The sequence below is a fragment of the Symphalangus syndactylus genome, chromosome X, assembly GCF_028878055.3.
Source record: "Symphalangus syndactylus isolate Jambi chromosome X, NHGRI_mSymSyn1-v2.1_pri, whole genome shotgun sequence".
NCBI lineage: Eukaryota > Metazoa > Chordata > Mammalia > Primates > Hylobatidae > Symphalangus > Symphalangus syndactylus.
The window spans coordinates 22,896,780-22,916,795 of record NC_072447.2 but is presented as its reverse complement, the minus strand read 5'-3'; the positions used below and the strand labels follow the sequence as shown (position 1 = coordinate 22,916,795).

Here is a 20,016-nt window from a genome sequence, read left to right as displayed (position 1 = left end):
AAGGTAACATAGTCTTAGGTTTTGGGGATTAGGATATGAATATCTTGGCAGGGAGGCATTATTCGGCTTGCCCAGCACCCCTGCTGCATTCAGCTGCAAGAGGTCTGGTGCAGATGTGACTGTAGAGCACAAAGTGCCTGGGCCCTCGGTCATATGTAATCCTTGAGTTAGAGTAGCATGTCCTCAGACACGCTGCTTATTTTGCAGAGAAAGGACTGTGCCTATCTGATAGTTTCCTGCTTTATTAAGCACGGCATAGCTGTAGTATAGCAGTCTCTGCATGTTTGTAATGCACTCCTCTCCATTGCTTCTTAATTTCTCAGTTTGTGAAGAAAGCACGCCTAGAGCACAGTGTCACTCAAAACTATAACGATAATACAAAACTGTGCAGCCATCATTAATCCACATTAGTTCTTCACCAGTTTCTTAAAACACCAGCTATTGAAAAAAGATATTTCCTTCTAAGTGACAGGGAAGACCAGACTGCTAAGTTACCTTTTGTTATGGAGGTGTGATGCTTGGTAAGGGATCTCATTCCAAATGCACCTGCCTGACGCCATTGGACAGCTCAGCCCACTCTGCAACTCTTGGATCTCCCACTGGTGCGTGGGAATGGAAGGGTTAAACTGTGGTGCTGCAGAGTGGTGGGCAGATGACTTTTAACTCATCTCCTCTAACCATATGAACATTGAAAAGTGGGAGACTGGGAACAGCTCTAGAGGAAATTGCTTTTGAGTATCTTGGGAGCGTCTTTCAGAAAATGCTAACCTCAAAGATATCTTTTCCAGCCTAGAGCCAATGGATTATATAAACTCCCTTCCACCACGGTGCCAACACAGCATTTTCAGAAGTAATTATGTAGCTGAGTTCACAGGCCAAAATAGAATGTTTTAAAATACGTTTTTCAGAATTGTCAGACTTTCTTCAGTTCCTGAATCTGCTGTAATTAGGATGGAGGTGTTTGGTGTTGTGTTGATGAAACTTGTGTATGTGAGGTAGAACTATGAGACTCTGTAAGCAGAATGAGCAACTAGGTCTTTCAAGGAGCATAGCAGCCCCAGTGACAAAAGTCATTTAGAGCCAGATGGAATATAAGCAAATCAGAGAACCCAACAGAATCAGTAAAGGAGGTTAGGCCAAGCTGGTCATGATTGTATTTCCATAGCCTGCCAGATGTGCCTCCACCCTTCTCCATCCTCTCTGTACCCTCAGAAAATGACTCCAGTGGACTGCATCTGTGGGCCTTGGCTGGCTGACTTCCTGTTGGCTTCTAGGAGGAGATTGGCAGGAGGCGGGAGACTGCCTTTGGGACACAGGTGCTGCATGGATCTGGTAAACGCTGCTATCCGTGGCCGCTTCACCTCTGGACATAGGAACTGTTTACCAGAGGTCCTAGCCCCAGGGAGCTTCAACATCCCTCTCCAGTATCTTTGCACAGAGTCAGTGCATTAGACTCTCCTTGGCATCGTTTTCTTCTGGTGGGATTTTTCTACATTATTTTTATTTTCTTCTCTTATCTGCTTTATAAAATCTGTAGAAACTACTCTATAGTGTGAACTCTATTCTTTTCAACTTACTATTTTTTTTAACAAACTCTTCAGATGAAAGAACTTTCAGATGAAAGATGACAGCTGTGTTACTGAAGCAGAGTGATCCTCCAGGTACTCGTAATCAGTAGTCAGGTAAATGACTCCCAAGGATAACGGTCCTGGAGCAGGACCTAATTCCTGAGTGAGAACCGCCTGACTGCTACTCTAGATATGGTAAGGAGCGGGGGTGAAATGTCCCATTTCCTGTGGCAGAGAGAGTTGCTTTCAAAACTTTTCTGGCTTCCTTGCCTGTGCAAAGTTGAGCAAGTATAAGAACAGAATTGCTTGTCTATAAAATGGAGACAAAAATTCGTTCCTCATAGGGCAGTTGTGAAGATTAAAGAAGATTAGAGGTGTCATCATTTTCTTCTTCTTCTCTTTCTCCCCCTCCCTTCTCCCCTCTTCTCCTCTTCCTCTCCTCCTCCTCCACGTCCTCCTCCATCTCTTCTTCTTTTTCCTCCTCTTCTTCTTCCTCTCCTCCTTCTTATTCTCCTTTTCCTCCTCCTCATCCTCTCCTGATACTCTAATAAAGCAGTTTGTTGATTTGCTCTTCATTTGAGAAAAATAATATAACCTTATTTTGAATCTGTTTTTAGATCCACATCAAAACAATACCTTTGGAATCAGTGTAATTGCTTGCATTATATACTACAGAGTTGCTATCTTAGATCAATGCATCTCATTATTCCTTTGCTTTTTTTTCCAGAAAACTTAACCCTCTTATCTAATACAGGAACATCTACTTTGCCAGGATGGCACCATATTTATCTTATCAGAGTCTCTGAAAAATTTTTACAGTATGCCCTTTAGAAATTATGCAAGTCATTCCATTTTTGTAGTCACTTTTGTTAAAACTTTGGACATAGCCAAATTGCTCTGCTTCTGGAGAGCATCCTGGAAAATATTTTTTTCTTCTGGGTGCCTACTAGTGACTCAAACCTGTAGTTCTGGTAGAATTTAAAAATCCTCATAGGCTGAATAACACTCCTTATCTTGTGCTTGGTTCTTAAGCAAAAATAACTCAGGGTTCAGACTGTGTGTGCAGAGGTGTTCTCAAATGGGGGTAATGGGTTGTAATAATACAAGCAAGCCAATCTCTGTGGTGTCCATAGTTAGCGGGTTGACCAACTCCTCCTGGTTTTAAAACCTTCTCAGTCTGGTGCAAACTGAAGTTGTTGGCCATCCTACCTATTGAAAACACACTAAACACATTTCTGACTTCAAGGTTTATGATGCAACTAAAACAGGAGGAAAGAAAAGGCAAAGTAGGTGAGATGGGGGTCCTTACTCTATTCCAAGCTTCATTATCTTCAGGGGAGGACATTATTCTTTAAGCATCCAGGGAATGGTGTATTTTTACAATGTATCAGAATAGAGCATATGTGCACATCATTAAATTTCATGAGTAGGCTATTTGCATTTCCCAAATTCTCACTTTGTATCAGGTTGACAGGTATGCAAATGAGAAAAAGACATAAAAACATATTTCAAGTTGTTGATAAGTCTTCTTAGCGTTACACTGGGGTAGACTAATGGTAATTCATGTAGAGGAAATGAGCTGTCTCCATGCAGAGTGACAGCCAGCTGAGCAGAACGCTTGCATTTCAGGTGCTGCCATGTTAGGGATCCTTTGTGATTTAAAAAATTTTAAAAAGTTTCCATTTCTCTATGAGGAGTTTCCTTAGGCTACTTATATTAATAATGAGCTGCACAGTGACATCTAGTGTAGGAAGCAGAGAAAAATTAGAGACAACACATAGGTTAGTCACCATCTCATGCAATTTCCCAAAGAACATAATGAGTAATACTGAGAAACAACTCTCCTTTTGCTGAACGACCATTCTCTTCCTTTCCTTAATTAGCACTAATGAACAACCTCATGGATGTATGCTCAGTTAGGATCTCTAACCATAGCAGGGGTTGGAGGTGGGCAGTGGGGGCAGCGGGGACAATCTCCATTGATGCTATAAAGTTTAAATCTATCATGTAACTGAGACATTTTCCATCCTGGAGTTCTCTTTCAAAGAACAAATGTCTGATGGGGAACAGAAAGGGAAGATTGTTGTATGAACTCACATGTCTATGGTGTTTCTGACCACCACAGACAGTAGTGATTCACAGCTGAGTGTGTTGGATAGGAGTGGATTAATCTTTGGGGGATGCCACTATCTGTATAAGGCTGGCGGACGTGAGAAGCACAACAGGAAATGCAGGAGTATCTTGCAAGGTATGACGCACGGGGAAATGGGGAGCGGAAAGTGCAGGAGAGGCGTTGTCAACACAAACTTTACTCACCTCATCATTTTGATCTAGGGTCAGCATAACCCAGCCTTGTTTAGTATGAGTCATCCCCAGTATTATTATTATTTTGGTGCACATAACACACCAAAACCATTTAAGAAGTACCTAACTTACATGCAGCCTTGCAAATGCAACCTAATATCCTGTTTTCCAGAGTTTACAAAGTTAATGGGCAACAGTCCGTTTTTTTCACAGCTCTCCTGTCTGACCTCCGCACTCTGACCCGCCAGCCCTTATTCTGCTGCTCAGCACAGCAGTGTGTTCCCATCACAAGACCTTTGGACTTACTGCTCCCATCACATGGGGTGCTGGCCCTGCTGGTTTCATATGCCTGCACTCAAGTCACCATTCTGGTCTTTGCTCAGACTATGCTTCAGAAAAGCCTGTGTGATCAGCACTGGAGGTACAGCAGCCATCCCCTTCACAGGAGCATGCATTGTTTATTTTTTAACACTTCACTGAAATACTCTACTTATGTGTCTGCTCATTAAAAATCCTAATGATGTGATAGCCCCAAGTCATTGAAATACCTCCTTTCCTGAAAAGCAAAAAGATTGTTGAAAGCGTCTGTTGGTTCATTTTAACTGAGTATGATAGAAGAGTCAAGGTAGAGAAGGAACCAGATACTTTCCAAGCAGAATTTTAAAAGACAGTGTAGGGGCTAGGCTTCACTCGGAAAATAAATCTGTTTTTCATCTCCAGTACTATAGTTTAGATGTTTGTCCCCCAAACCTTATGTTGAGATTTGATCCCAATGTTGTTGTTGAAGCCTATTGGGAGTTGTTTGGGTCATGGGATAGATCCCTCATGAATAGATTAGTGCCCTCAGTGGTTGGGGGTGGGTGACTTCTCATTCTATTAGTTCCCATGGGAACTGATTGTTACAAACAGCCTGGCACTTCTCTCCTCTGTCTCTCTCTCTCTCTCTCTTGCTTCCTCTGTTTCTGTGTGATCTCTGCACATGAGTAGAAGCATCCTGAAGCCCTCACCAGATGCCCAGTGATCCAGCCAGCAGAATCATGAGCCAAGTAAACCTCTTTTCTTTATAAATTACACAGTTTCAAGCATTCTTTTATAGCAACGCAAAACAAACTAAGACATCCAGCTTCTTCGACTAGTAACAGATTTTCAAAAAAAAAAAAAAAAAAAAAAAGTGGCCTGGCAATAAAAATAAAATCAAGACTGTGTTTCTAGGAAACTTTGTTAAAATCACTGAAAGATTTAATGTGCTGCAGAATAAATAGATTCTTTCAGCTAGACAAAAGAATTTCTAAGAATCTTAAGAACATCGCTATTAACAATTTTACTCTCACAAACATTTGCAATTAGTGTCTTGGTGCAGAAATACCAAAGTTCCTTTTCTGGGGTATGATACCCCATGGAGGGGCAAGAGGTGAAGTGGAATAGCTGGGATGGCTACATTGTAGAGTATACACAAACTCAATTTGCTGGGTAATATCAAATCACTTTCCAAGTCGTTGTTACCCCTACCAACAGGCTGTGGGAGTTTCTATGACTTCACATCCTCACCCATAGATGATGTTGATAGACTTCTTAACTTTTCATGCTCTACTGGGTATAAAATGATGGCTCATTGTAAATTTAAACTGCATTTTGCATTTTGTTTTTCTGTTTACTAATGAAACCTGGCACCTTTTCTTTGGCTTATTGGCCATTTGTGTCTTCTATTTTGTGAACTACCTTGTCACCTACTCCACAATTAGGATTTGTTACTTGATCTCCATGTGTATATGCAAATATTTGTCTGTATTTATTGTCATCATCATACTTTGGGCACTGGCCATGCTACCCCTGTGAGGAAAGAAGGGAAAGGAAAGGAAAAATAAGAAAAGAAGAAAACATCCATGTAAGTTTTTAATAAGTATGGCATGCACGACTCAGAAAATCTGTCAAAATTTTTATTGGAATTACATTGAATCTGTAGACCAACTGGGTGAGAATTGACAGATCTATGATATTAAGTTTTCTAATGAAGAACATATTGTTTTGTCCCTAAATTCTGTTCTTCAGTGTTTTTCACCATCTGTCTGTAATTTTCTACATAAAGAATATATAGGGTTTCCTCCATAAATCTGTTAATGGAGTAGATTAGAGTAACTGACATTCTAACTTTGAAGCATCCTTGATATTGATGTGTTACCTTTCATTATATATTGCTGATAAGTTTTTAAAATATTGTATTTAAGATTTTTGCACCTATGTTCATGAGCTATTTTGGATAACACTTTTAAAGCAGTTTTATTGAGATATTACCCATATACAACATTAGTCGTCCATTTAAAGTGTACAAGGTGGCCAAGCACAGTGGCTTGCATCTGTAATCCTAGTGCTTTGGGAGCCCATGGCAGGAGATTTGCTTAAGGCCAGGAGTTTAATGTTACAGTAAGTTATCATTCTATCACCATACTCCAACCTGGGGGACAGAGCAAGACCCTGTCCCTAAAAAAGTAATAATAAAAAATAATAATTTGTAAAAATAAAGTATACAATGCAATAGTTGTTAGTGTATTCACAGTTACTCAAGCCTTACTCTAATCAATTTTAGAGCATTTTCATCACCCCCAAAAGAAACCTTATACCCATTAGCAGTCACTATCTTCTCAATGCCTGGCAACCACTATTTTGCTATCTCTGTGGATTTATCTATTCTTGATATTTCATATAAATGGGCTCATAGATGCTAATTTTTTTCAATATTTTTGTTTGCTTTAGATACCAAGGTTATCTTAGCCTGATGTAGTTTGTTAGTGTGTTGTCCTTATTTTTCGCTAAAAGGTATTTTATAAGATTGAAATATTTGTTCTTTAAATAGTTAGAGAAAGTCATCTATATAATTGTTGTGACTACCATTTCTCTGTGGGAAGATTTTTAACCATTAATGGTTATGGGATAATTCTTTTGTTCAAGGTAAGACTATCTATCCGTTTAATTGGCTTCGTTAATAGACTTATGGAGGAAACCGTATATACATCTATCAGAATGCAGAAAAAATTAATAATGTTAATCTATGATCTTAAAAAACATCCTCTGAAAAAACTAGGAATAGAGTAGACTATCCTTAAGTTGATAAATAGCTTTAAAAAGTTTGTGGCAAAAGTCATACTCAAAGACTCTTCCTTTCAAATCACAAGGGGAAAAAAAGAAGCCTGCTACCACGTGTACCACACTATAGTATCTGGTATCTGTCATAGCCAGCAGAAAAATAAAGAGAAAAAAATCTAAAAGATGGAAAGAAACAAACAACTGCCACTTAATGATAGGGATATGTTCTAAGAAATGCATTGCTAGGTGGTGATTTCATCATTGTGGGAACATCACAGAGTGACTGACACAAATCTAGACAGTGTACCCTACTATGGACCTATGCTGGATAGTAGAGCCTATTGCTCCTGGGCTGCAAACCTGGACAGCATGTGACTATACTGAATACTGTTGGCAACTGTAACACAGTGATAAGTATTATGTATCTAAACATGTCTAAAACATAGAGAAGTAATAGTAAATATATAATTTTTAAATCTTATGGAACCACCATTGCATATGTGGTCCATTGTTGACTGAAATGTCATTATGTGGTGCATGACTGTATTCGTAAATGATAAATTATCTATACAGGAAAAACTAGAGAATCCAAGAAAATATTAAAGCGAATAAGACACTTCAGCAGAGTGTCAAAAAGAAGAACGATATGTAGAAATTTAATTTCTATGCAGCAGCAATAAAGGTTATTTAACCACATATACATAGCACATAATAATTATCAAAAAATGACATGCAATAATTTTCTGCACATACTTTTGTAAGGCAAGTAAAGAATTAAAAACACAGGACACTATTAATTAAAATGTTGGCTTAAGGTTTTATAGGCTTCACCAATAATGTGTCTTCAAATCTGAAAGTGTACAAACGAGAATTTAAGGTTTAGGAATTTGGGGAAACTATTTCCTGCTTTCCCTCACTCCACTAAAGTCAGGTCAGACAAACACACTTATCACCCTCCTCTGCATGTTTTCCTCCCTGAGGTTCCTGTCCTTACAGGCTCAGGTTTTATGCGGAAGTCTGAAAACCAATTTTCCTCCCAGCTTGGTCACAGCTTTGCCATCATATTCTGGGTACTGAGAACACTGGCTTAAGGCCAGCAGGATGCAGCAGCGGTTCTCAGTGACCCTGGCTCCAGCCTGGCTTACGTTTCCCTGGTGACGCTGTTTTGTTGTTCCTGGCCTCCAGTGGTCCCCTTTAGTTTATTCTCATGCAGAATTTATTCTAACGATATTTAAAAATACATTTATCTAGAACATGTAGATGATTTTTACCAAAAGTGGTCTCTGGAAATGGAAGTCCCTTATTTTGGTTTAAGTTATACAAATTTGCTTTCTTTATTTGATAATTGAAAATGTCTTTTTTTTTTTTTTTTTTTTTCAGACATGGTCTCACTCTGTCACCCAGGCTGGAATGACAGACTGATAGGCAGACTCACATAGCCTTCTTGCCTTTCCCTGAGGAGTTGACTCCAATTGTCCTACGCATTACTTCTCTATGGTATAGAAGCCCTGGGTCTCAGCGCTAATGGCCTGGGATTCACCATCTCCTCTTGTGGCCACCTGAGACATGGCTTCTGTTCCTAAGTCCCTGTTAAATGTTTCTTTCAGAGAAAATGGATATGTCAGCCTCTTTCTTCTGCCTCTCAGCTCCCTCAGACTTGTAGGTAGGTTTTCATGTTCTGCTCACTGCAGAACAAGGGGGACACAGACATTCAGTCTGTAACAACCAATAAAGATGTCTGGATAGTTACATGACACTAGCCATGTATATATCCTGGCAACATGATATCCATAAAAGCCTGCCTGACTCCGGTTTTAATGAGGAAGCCTCGTCTAGGTCAGTAGGTATAGTGGAGACTCTTAGGATGGCCCTAGTGATCTCTGCTCCTGGTGCTCACACCCTGTGGAATCCCCTCCCCAGGAGTGTGGGTGGACCCTGTGACTTGTGTCTAACCAATAGATTATGGCAAGGTTGGTGTTTGTCATTGCCATGGTTGCATTACACTGGACTCTGACCTCCACCTTGGGAAGAGATTTTCCCACCTGCTGGCTTTGATAAAGTGAGTAGCCACGCTGTGGGGCTTGGGTGGCCAGAAACTAGGGGCAGCCCATAGGAGTTGAGAGTGGTTTCTGGCCAACAGCTGACAAGAAAAGGAAGCCCTCAGTACTATACCCACAAGGAACTGAATTCTTCCAACCACCATGTGATCTTGGAAGCAGATCCTTCCCCAGTTGAACATTAGTTGAGACCCTACCTCTGGCTGACTCCTTAATTGCAGCCTTCTGAGAAAGCTTGAAAAGAGGACCCAGCTAACTGTGCCCAGGCTTATGACCTACAGAAACTGGGAAGTAATGAGTGTGTGTTGTTTTAAGGTGCTAAATTTGTGCTATGTAGATAACTAATATAGGAAGTGAATGGGTTATGGAGAGTGTCCAAACAGAATCCTTTACTGCAAGTGAGGACATTTTTGGGATACAATATTTGGGCAATTGAATCTAAATTACAATACTTTTGAGTGACACCTAACACTGGCAGTTCTACATAAAGTAAAGCTCCTGACCATGGTAACAGCACAGAAACTCCCACCGCAGAAATCTTTATTAGCAGTCCACAGCATCATGGGTCATGAAAGAGTCCCCCAAAGTTGATCTGTCTTATCTGCAGATTTGAGCCAGATTAATATCTAAACCATTACTCTTTATCACTCCCTTCATGGCTTCTCAGTAATGTCTGATAATGAGTTTCAATCTTTGCAAGGCTACTGAGGGAAATTAATGGAGCCAATTAGAAAGGGCTGATGAGGAAGGTGAGTTAATCTGGTTAAGAGTGAAGACTCGACATGAAACCAGAAAATCACTCAAGTTCTCTTCCCTTCTTCTCTCCTCTTCTCTCTCCTTCTCTCATTTGACAAATGCTTACTGAGGTCCCTCAGTGTGACAGGTATTAGGCACTAAGTTAGAATAAGACCTATGTCTTACGTGTCTTATTTAATAAATGACACACAGGTCTTATTTACTGACCCGTGTCCTGAAAGATCTCATTTCCAAGACAGGGGTGGGGGCAGACACATAATCAAATAATTGTTATAATCAGATAAGTGCTGATAAAATCATGGACAAAGCACTAGAGGTGGCCAGAATTAGGCTGAATATGTCTCCCTATTTTTCCTTCTTTCATACCAAGACTTATAGGGAAGACAGTAGAGAGGAAATATCCACAAATAGTCCAGTTAGAAAATTTTAATGCGCAGTGTGGAATTGTGTCTCCCAAAAAGCAATGTTCAGGTCCTAACCCCTGGTACATGTGTCTTATTTAGAAAGAGCGTCTTTGCAGACACCATCATGCTAAGATGAGGTAATTAAAATGGGCTGTAATCCAATGACTGGTGTATGTAATTGATGAGGGTCATTTAGCCACAGAGACACAAAGGGAGAATGCCATGGACAGTGGAGGTAGGGTGTGAATCAAAGCAGTTTCAAGCCAAGGGATGCCAAAGATTGATGGTCACTTCCAGGAGCTGGAAGAGGCAAGGAAGGAGGCTTCCTCAAGGCTTTCAGAGGCAATGTGGTCCCACCGACACCTTAATTTTGGACTCCTAGCCTCCAGAACTACAAGACAATACATTTCTGTTGTTTGAAGCCACCCAATTTGTGGCCCTTTGTTATGGCAGTCCTAGGAAGCTCATCCACATGGTTAAGTCACATTGACTTGGCTCAGGGTGAGGGATTGAGGACATCCTCTATGAAAAAGCAAAACACTTGGAACCCAGGGAATGCAGTTGTGTGCTGTTTTCATTACAAGGCAACAGAGATTGTAGAGTCTGTGGAGGCATTGCTTATGTTCATCTGGGAGCATTTGCGAAGCACTCGCTGTATGCCATGGGACACAGTTGGAGGCATGTCTGCCAGGCAGCTTCTATCGTGAACTTGATAATTGTGTAAGCCATGGACAACGTAGTTTCTCAGAGAGAGGCACAGGCTAAGTGCCATCAGCAAACTGAACAGACCCCCAAAAAGCAGAAAATGAATGATTAGGATTTATCGTGTGTCTTGTGTTTAATACACACACACACACACACGCACACACACACCCCAAAACTAAATGAAGCTCTTCCTGTATTTTTGACACCTTTGTGATTCTGGAAAGATTGCTTTACTCCACAACAATGAACACTTGGTTCTCCAGCGCTGGCTTGGTTCTGCAACTTCCAGCTCCCTTGAGCACTCATCTCTGCCCTGTCGAGAATGCCAACGGCTCTGCTCACAGCGAGTGGCAGCTCCACAGCACAGTTCACACCAGAAACCTGGTGGCATCCGTGGTGAGCATCTTCCTCGTTACTCACATTCCTTCTCCAAGCCCTGCCAACTTTACCTTCTGAATATTCCTCAAGTACAACCAAGTCTTTCGCCTGCGCTCTGATCTCTCTGGGGCAATGTGCAGTTCCTTCCTGGCTGGACAATGAGCAGAAAGCATGAAAACGTTTGGCCCTCCAGCCCCTGTCCCCATACAGCTAGAAAGATCATTTTCAACATGCCGAGTGAGTCATGTTCTACCTCCACTTCCCCACCCTGTCCTTGATAGTCCTACTGTTGGTTCCTATTGCTCTTGGGATAGAGATTAGCTCTCTATCATTAACTCTAAGCTCCAGCTCTGAACACCTCTCCTGCCTGGTCTTACGTGGGGCAGGATCTGCGTTTTAGTTAATTCTTGTATCTCTAAGTCAAGAGCAGTTTTTGTTGGAAAAAATGCATTCAAAATATGCATTTCCTATGCAAATTTTGAACTGTTATTCAAAATAATAATTGAGTTCCAAGTTCATGGACCTTACTTTCTAGCAGGATGGAATTCTTAATTCCTTTGTGGTTCTGTATTCTGTGTCTTATCTTTCTCATAGCAAGCTTTAGGATGAAATGATCTCTCCTCCTTTCTCTAGAGGTGCAATGAAATTAAGCAATAAACAATGCATCCTAAAATCTGAATCTTCAGGGTCCAAGAAAAGAAAGACACTTGGAAACCCATCAATATTCATGGCAGGGAAAGGTCAAATAGGAAAATCTTGAATTAACTTTGGATAAATATCAAGTGTGAAATTCATCAAAATAATTTGAAATCATGAAAACCTATACCATGATGTGATCATGGCTCCCAGTTCCATGGACTGTCTTTGTCAATAAAAGCAAGACTGATTCTAATTACCTCTTATATTTTGTCATGCTATTTCACTGTCTGTAATGATTCCATTTATTGATCACCATTAATATTTATTGAACTTTTATGATGCTTAAAGCTGTATATTTGCTTAGGTGATAATACAATACTGCATGTGTAAATTGATAAAACGTAATGTACAGTGCCATACGTGAGTAAGACAGTGTCGAAGAGGAGCCTGCATAGAAAAACAATGTGCAGGGCTGTGCTGTTCAATACGGTAACCACTCTTATGGTTATTTAAATTTAAATATAAATTAATTACCATTAAGTTAAATAAAAGATTCGGTCCCTAAGTTGCATCATCCACATTTCAGGTGCTCCACAGCCACATATGGCTAGTGGCTACTTTACTGAACAGTGCAGGTAGAGAATTTTCCATTATCATGGGAAGTTCTGTTAGACAAGGTGTGGCTAGGAGGTTTTGTAAACTGTATCCTTAATAGAAAGAAGCATTACGGTTCATTGTTTAAAAAGGAAAGTTAAACTGTATTAGCAGGTTGGTAGGCAGGGAACTCATGCAGATTAGTTAGAGCCTCCTTACTATGAAGGTTGAAGCTGAAGTGAAATAAAGACCTGATGGGCATTTGTGGAGAAGATTTCAGCCCCAGTAGAGACGGATGGTAGAATCTCACGGGTAGACCTTTCTGGCTTCACAGCTCCACTAATGACCATGATAAAAATCCCTTTCCAAGAAGAATGTACTTCCACTTATACACCCAGCACCTTCAATGAAATAAGTCCACAAATTCCTGAACTATGCATCTCAACTCTCTAAGAATTCTTCCAATTCCCAAATTCTATGAAATAAAAATGTTTTTGATCATACAAAATCTACATCTAAAAAGAATTTGGGACAACAGTACATATATAACCAATGTGCACATGGCTTGAAAACATTGTCTTCTCCTAGGGATGTTAAAACCAAAGATAGGCTGGGCTCAGTGGCTCACATCTGTAATCCCAGCACTTTGGGAGGCCGAGGCAGGTGGATCATCTGAGGTCTGGAGCTCAAGACCAGCCTGGCCAACGTGGTGAAACCCCGTCTCTACTAAAAATAAAAAATATTAGCTGGGTGTGGTGGCGGGCACCTGTAATTCCAGCTACTTGGGAGGCTGAGGCAGGAGAATCGCTTGAACCCGGGAGGCGGAGGTTGCAGTGAGCCACGATAGCACCATTGCACTCCAGCCTGGGCAACAAGAGTGAAACTCCATCTCAAAAACAAACAAACAAAACAAAACAAAAACCAACAAAGATAGTGTGGACAGTGTTGTGTCCTGGGAAAGCTTATTTTCATGGTAAACTCAAAGTAAAATAATTGATTCCTGGAACGTAGAATAGATATGAAATAACATTCATGTTTGTAAAGGTGTTTTCTTGAATTATGACCATTAACTATAATACCTGTTTAGGGTTATCCTGATGACTGACTTCATACTTTAAGTCCTTTATCTCTTTCTAACCACATTCTCAACAAGATATTATGTTGAATAATAACTTCTTTTTCTTTCGTTGAAAACATGGTCTGATTTCCTGTCTTCGACTTAAACCCCATAATGTAAAAAATCCAAATCAGGTACTAAGAATATGCACAAATGAAAAATGTTTTAATATTGTTACGGGAATTTGTTATACATCCAAATCATATTATATCATCAGAAATCATAATAATACCATTATACTGTGCAATTATGTGCTTCAGTGGCAACTTATCATGTGTTTACTATAATTATACCATTCGACTAATTACAGCAATCATGCCATTTAGTGGCTGAATTCTTAGCTCTGAATTCCATTGATTGGGTGGACTTTATAATTCTATGAGGTTTTGTGCCTTGAATTTGATGAATGTAGGACTCGAATTTTGTGTTGCTAGCTTAAAAAAAATTCCAGCAATAATTTCGAGGTTTGGGGATGAATATGTTTATCATTTATCAAAATGTCCGAAGGAGGGTAAATTGCTGTTTTTCCATTGCAAGCCTGGGCCCTAAAGCAGAGTGTGCTGTTAGACTAAGTCCTTGTCTGTAGAGAAAAGACTCATGTCTGCATCACTCAGGAGCCAAAGGGTTAAAGTGAACTGACTGGTTGCTGAACTGAAAAGAGAAGTTAGTTTGGTTACTTATAAAATTAGTCAATCAGTTTGACTTTTTTCATTCCATTGATCACTTGCTAAACTAAATGGATTAGATGGACAAATTTTATTTGTTAGCACTGTACAGCTAAGAGTCCATAGAAGGACACTCAACAATCGTCAACACATCCCGTAAATAGAGGTTCAACTACAAAAATTAGTCCACATAACCTGTATTATCAAATGTCTATTTCATGCAATGCACTATGTTACCTTCTGAGAAAGGAACAAAGCCATTTCAGACACAAGTCCCATATTCACCCAGCATAACCTATCAAATAATCTTCTCATGTTTGTGAGGCTGGGAAAAGATAGCCTTCCAAATGAAAATTACATAAAGCACATCTTAAATTTCCTAATCAACTTGAGTGTTACTCTCCATGCTTACTTCTGAGAAGGAAGCTAAGAAATCATTTGGGTGGGGTTAGATCTTCTAATCCTTCTGTTGGGTAACAGCTTCAGCAGGGTGGAGTGAAGTGAATCTTGCCAGTGTTTTCGGGCCCGGATCTGCAATTTGAAAACTGTTAGCCTTTGGAAAACTCACTAAATGTTCAAGTCTCAATTTTCTTATCTCTAATAAGGGAATGAAAGGTAGCTACTATGTAGGACTTTTGTGAGGTTTAAGAGAGAATACCAACACTTTTTAAAATCTATGTATCCAAATATATAGAACTTCTACCCTCTAGGTTTCAAGAGGAAATACTTTAATAAGAAATTCACGTTCTCCTGAGAAAGATCTTAGATGTGATGCAACTGTTTGCAGGGACATGAATATCTACAACTTTCTAGGGCATTTCCCGTTAGATTAATATATTGAAATAAGCAAAAGCTTTGACATTAACGGCTCTGCTGAGTTGTCTCTCTTTTTCAAAATCAGAATAACAGGGTTAGATGATCACATAAAACTGCTTGGGGGTGAGTCCCGGATTCTGGTGGGTTCTTCCACTCAGGCTTGGTGAAGCGCTTCCGGGTCTCCGCTGGCTGCAGACCCTGGTGCGATGAGGACACTGAGGCCCAGAGAGGTTAAGCGACTCGGCCAAGGTCAAACAGCTAGTAAGTAGTGGAGCTAGGACTCAAACCCAGTCTAGGAATCCTGTCCACTTTGTTTCCCTCACTCTTCCTTTGTGGGACCGAGACATTGTGGTTTAATCTGGATCGACCTTGTATGGAAGAGACAGAGCTGCAGCAGCAGGAAGAGCAGCATCAGACCTGGCTCGAAAGCATCACAGAGAAAGACAACAATCTGGTTCCTATTGGCAAGCCAGCCTCAGAGCACCATGATGACGAGGAAGAGGAGGATGATGAAGACAATGAGGATAGTGAAGAGGACTTAGAGGATGATGAGGACATGCAGGACATGGACAAGATGAATGACTACAATGAGTCACCTGATGACGGAGAGGTCAATGAGGTGGACATGGAAGGCAATGAACAGGATCAGGACCAGTGGATGATCTAGGTAGACAAGGCAGGGTGCCCTCAGGGAGATTCCAGGCCAGCCCAATCTACCCTGCATCCCAACCCCCAACCCTTGCCCACAGAACAAACTGATGGCCCCAGTGCCTGAAAGTGCCCTTGGGCACCTCCTCAGCTGCTGCGAGGATCTGGTCTCCTTGGCCTCTCCCAGGCCATCAGTCTGCACTTGAAATCCACAAAGCCTGAGCCCACTCTACCTTCCTGGCCAGTACCTCACCCCTTGGTTGCCAGGTCTGGTCTCTTTCTAAGTTTCTTTAATAAAGACAAAGCAGTGATTTCCCCCCAATGTCCACAGCCCCCCGCAAAAAAAAAAAAAAAAAAAAAAAAACGACTTGGAACTTGAAAGAAGGTCTTAGGAAGAGTATCAAATATTTACCACTAATGAAAATTTGATAAACAACCTGAGAGCACAAAAGAATGTCTTCCCATATCAACTTTAATATCTGGTATTTAGATTTCAATTTTTATTTCCAAGTTGCATTAGATCATTAATTAGTTATAAAGCAATTGAGTCTTATCATAATACCCGAGAAAGAAACAAGTGTAGGAGAATGCAGCACAGACATATCTTTTTAATTTGGTGGTGAAGTATTAATAATGAATAATAATTGACATTAATGGGTACTCATAAAATAGTTATTATTTTAGCATGTTCTGAATAAAACTTACAATGTATTCCATTCAATTATTCTGTATTACTAATTCAAGAGCAGCACAAATTATGAAACTGTGTCCTGCATATTTATTTGTTTCTTTTGGCTACTCTTGTCCTCTTAAGAGCTCATTTTTATTGGGACTAAGCTTTTACTCAGCTGTCATAAGCATCCAAAAACCCTTCAAGGGACAATTCAGAGTGGCTTTAGACAGCTATCTTTAGACTGTGATCATGTTTTTCTGTCGAGTTTGTAAAATAATAATTCCCAAATGACAATAATGATTGCAATAGCCCAGCTATTCTATAAGCCACAGAACTGTGATAAAACAAAAACAATGAAACAGTACTTCCTCCAATATGTCAAGCACGAGCTTGCTTTCACTGCCCAGGAAGTCATTTGAACCTTGTTTATGCAACAATAAAAGATGATTGAATCCTGCTTTGTGCGTGTATAGCCCAAGTCAAACATCGGTTGGAGCAGTAAGTTCCTGGAATGTCTTCAGTGAAAGGCACCTGAGCCCTCACCTGCTCACGTATCCGCCACCACTGCCTGGGTGGTTTTCTCCTCTCGAGGTGTGATCAGCATCTGCCTGCACGCTTCCCTTGAACACTTCCCAAAGATGAGTCCAGCTGGTTGCCTTCTAAGTTTGAAGGCTTATGAAAGTCCTTAAAAATGGCTCCTAGACTGGACCTTATTCTAGATGTGGCTTGACAGGTGTAGAATATCATTGCCTTTCTTTCAACAAAACAATTCATTCTTGTTGGTGTAGCCTGAAAATGCATTTGTGGGTTTTGCTCGCCATAGTATTGTCTTCTAGGGTGTCTGTAATCATCCCTAAATGTAGAGGACCTTTACTTGTTTTGCAAAACAGTGACATGTTTGTGCACCTAAATCACTCATCATTACTTTGCTTGGTACACGATGAGGGTCAATCACACTGATCTACAAAGTTGGATCATTTTTTTTCCTTCAGTAAAATTTTCACTATTTGTTTCTTTCATTAAGGGTACGGAATGTCAGGTGTTAAGTTTAGTCAGCCCAGGATTTGATTTCTGGTTTATCTGTTGAGTAGCTAACTATGGGTAATTTACAGGCTTCCCATACTCTTTACACTTTTTACTTAAAAAATGGATAAATTAGTTTGTGTCTCAAAGGATTGTTGCAATGAAGAAAATTGATAATGAATGTAAAGTGCTTACCGCAATATCTAGGGCATAATAGTTACATAATAAAAGCTGTAATTGCTTCTTTTTCAATTATTCTGGTAGCTTCCAGAGAAAATCAATTTCTTTATACCCAATCTCTGTTCCTATCCTGTATTTTTCATGTATTTTGTTCTTTTTCTCTGAATCCTTAGAGTATCTCCATATCTATTTCATTGATTTAGCTTTTTCTCTATGCCAGTTTGGATCTTTTGCTATCCAGTGCAGGTTTTAATTCTGCTTTTGTAATTTTGGTTTCCTTGAAAGCGATATGGCCTGTATCTCTGAGTTTATGTTTTCACTTCCACTGGTATTTGCATCTCATTCTGTTATGTTTTCCATTTTCACTTGTTCTCTTCTTGGGGACTTTCTGCCTGTTTGTCCCAGGAGCCTCCCTTCTTGATTCTAGTAGGAGATGTAATTCTTAAACGTTTTGTTCTAGTTTCTATAGTAAACACTTTTGCTACTAGAAGTTTCCTTTCTTGAGATTTTAAAAGCTCCATGTTCATTTTCTCTTTTCTTATTTCGGAAGAAGCAATCAATCTACCTTTGGTATTTGTCAACAGAATGAAAAAAGGGAGTCTCTTAGGCTTCACTGACCTGCTATACAAAGGCCTGCACCAGGGATTGGAAAACTTTATCTGTAAAGGGCCAGAGAGGAAATATTTTAGGCTTTGCTGTTGTGGTTATTCAACTCTGCTGATGTAGCATAAAAACAACCAAAACATGTAAAGGAGTGGGCATGGCTCTATCCAGATAAAACTTTATTTGCAAAAGCAAGCAACAGGCCAGACCTGCTCTCGATTATAGTTCACTGACCCCCGGTCTTGACTGTCAACTCCTTGAAGGCAAAGGAGCTTTTCTGTTTCGTTCACTTATGTGTCTGAAGCACCCAGGACAGTTCCTAGCTCATCTTAGACCTCAGTAAATACTGATTGAGCAGCTGAATTATTATTTTATGATGAGTAGCTAGAAGAGGGAACGTGCACTTCCCCTGGCCCTATTTCCTCCATCATCTTGTGTGGAACTGCTGAAATATCTCAGGGTAGGGTCTGTCTTTCCCCTTGTGGCTGACTTTGGTTGTATTGCAATGGCCAGTAGCATATGTCGACTGGGCTTGACCAGCTGTTTGGCCAAACACTAGTCTAGATGTTGCTGTGAAGGTGTTTTTTAGACATGATTACATTTAAAGCATTCGACTTTAAGTGAATCAGATTACCCTCCAATATGTAGGTAGACCTTATTCATTTGGTTGAAGGCCTTAAGAGCAAAGACTGAGGTCTCCCAAAGAAAAAGGAATTCTGCTGCAACAGGGAAATTCTGCAGAGTTTCTAACTTTTCAAACTCACGACTGCAACATCCAATCTTACCTGAGTCTCCAGACTGCCAACTTGCCCTGGAGATTTCCAACTTATCATCCCCTCAAGCTGGATGAACCAATTCTTTAAAATCAATCAATATATCTATATCTATCATCTATGTATCTGTCATCTGTCTATCAATCATTTATCTATCCCTGTATCCTATCTATCTACCTATCATCTGTCTACCTACCTACCTACCTATCTATTATTGGTTCTGTTTCTACAGATAACTTTTATACATATATTGATGGAATACATGAAATAGCATGTCCCCAGCCTGCACTGTGAAGGTCCTGCTTTTGTCTCTGACACCCTCTCCTTACTTCCATCAATGAGGCCCACACCAGATGCAGATCCATACTAGATGTGCATGATCTGTCAGGATTCTCCCTGCCGCATTCATTGCCTTCCCAAAGCTGCAGTCTCCAATGAATATAGACATAGAGCAGTGAGCAACAGATGGGGCAAGGGAGAGGAGGGGAGCCCTTCTGCAGCATGGGACCATATGTGCCAAGGGCGGGCTTGTTCTGTTTTATCTTTTCTTCACATTCCCTTTTTCTTTCTTCATGGTTCTGTATAAGGGCCAGGCTTTCCTCTATTCCTTGTTCCCAGAAAGGGGAGCAGAAGGGCCTCCTAGAGAAGTGCCCAGAGCTGGGCTTGGAGGAGCATCCCCGTCAGCCCCAGAGCTCCCTCTTCCAGCATATCCAGCCTGCTTGACTGGGCTCTGCAGGTTAGTGGTGCTCGATGGTCCAACTCATATTCAATTCAGGAGAGAGGGCTTGGGGGTCACACTTGGGCAACCATCCTAGGCCATGTCTCCAATCTAGCTTTCACCAGAGAAGCATGAATTCTATAGATTATTAAGCACTGGCTTGGCCACCAAAAAATATATATATATATTTTATTCTCATTTGGAAACCAGTTCTTTTAAGGAATCCTAAAGAGTAGGAGGACCTCCTAACACTTGAGGAAGCCTTCTACAGTGTTCTCAGACAAGGAAATATATCTCTGATCTGGAATCTTCTA

General features: G+C 40.4%; 1 protein-coding gene across 1 annotated transcript; it reads left to right on the top strand.

Annotated features, from left to right (window-relative positions):
- The first annotated feature begins 15,327 nt into the window (after positions 1–15,327).
- Positions 15,328–16,002, top strand: LOC129475255 (anaphase-promoting complex subunit 15-like). Its single transcript, XM_055267412.2, has one exon. The coding sequence runs from the start codon at positions 15,458–15,460 to the stop codon at positions 15,749–15,751; it is 294 nt and encodes a 97-aa protein (XP_055123387.2). The 5' UTR covers positions 15,328–15,457; the 3' UTR covers positions 15,752–16,002.
- The last annotated feature ends 4,014 nt before the right edge of the window (positions 16,003–20,016 follow it).

Bases quoted from the DNA above. Each gene is read 5' to 3' on its own strand.
- LOC129475255 (XM_055267412.2), top strand. From the start codon at position 15,458: ATGGAAGAGACAGAGCTGCAGCAGCAGGAAGAGCAGCATCAGACCTGG.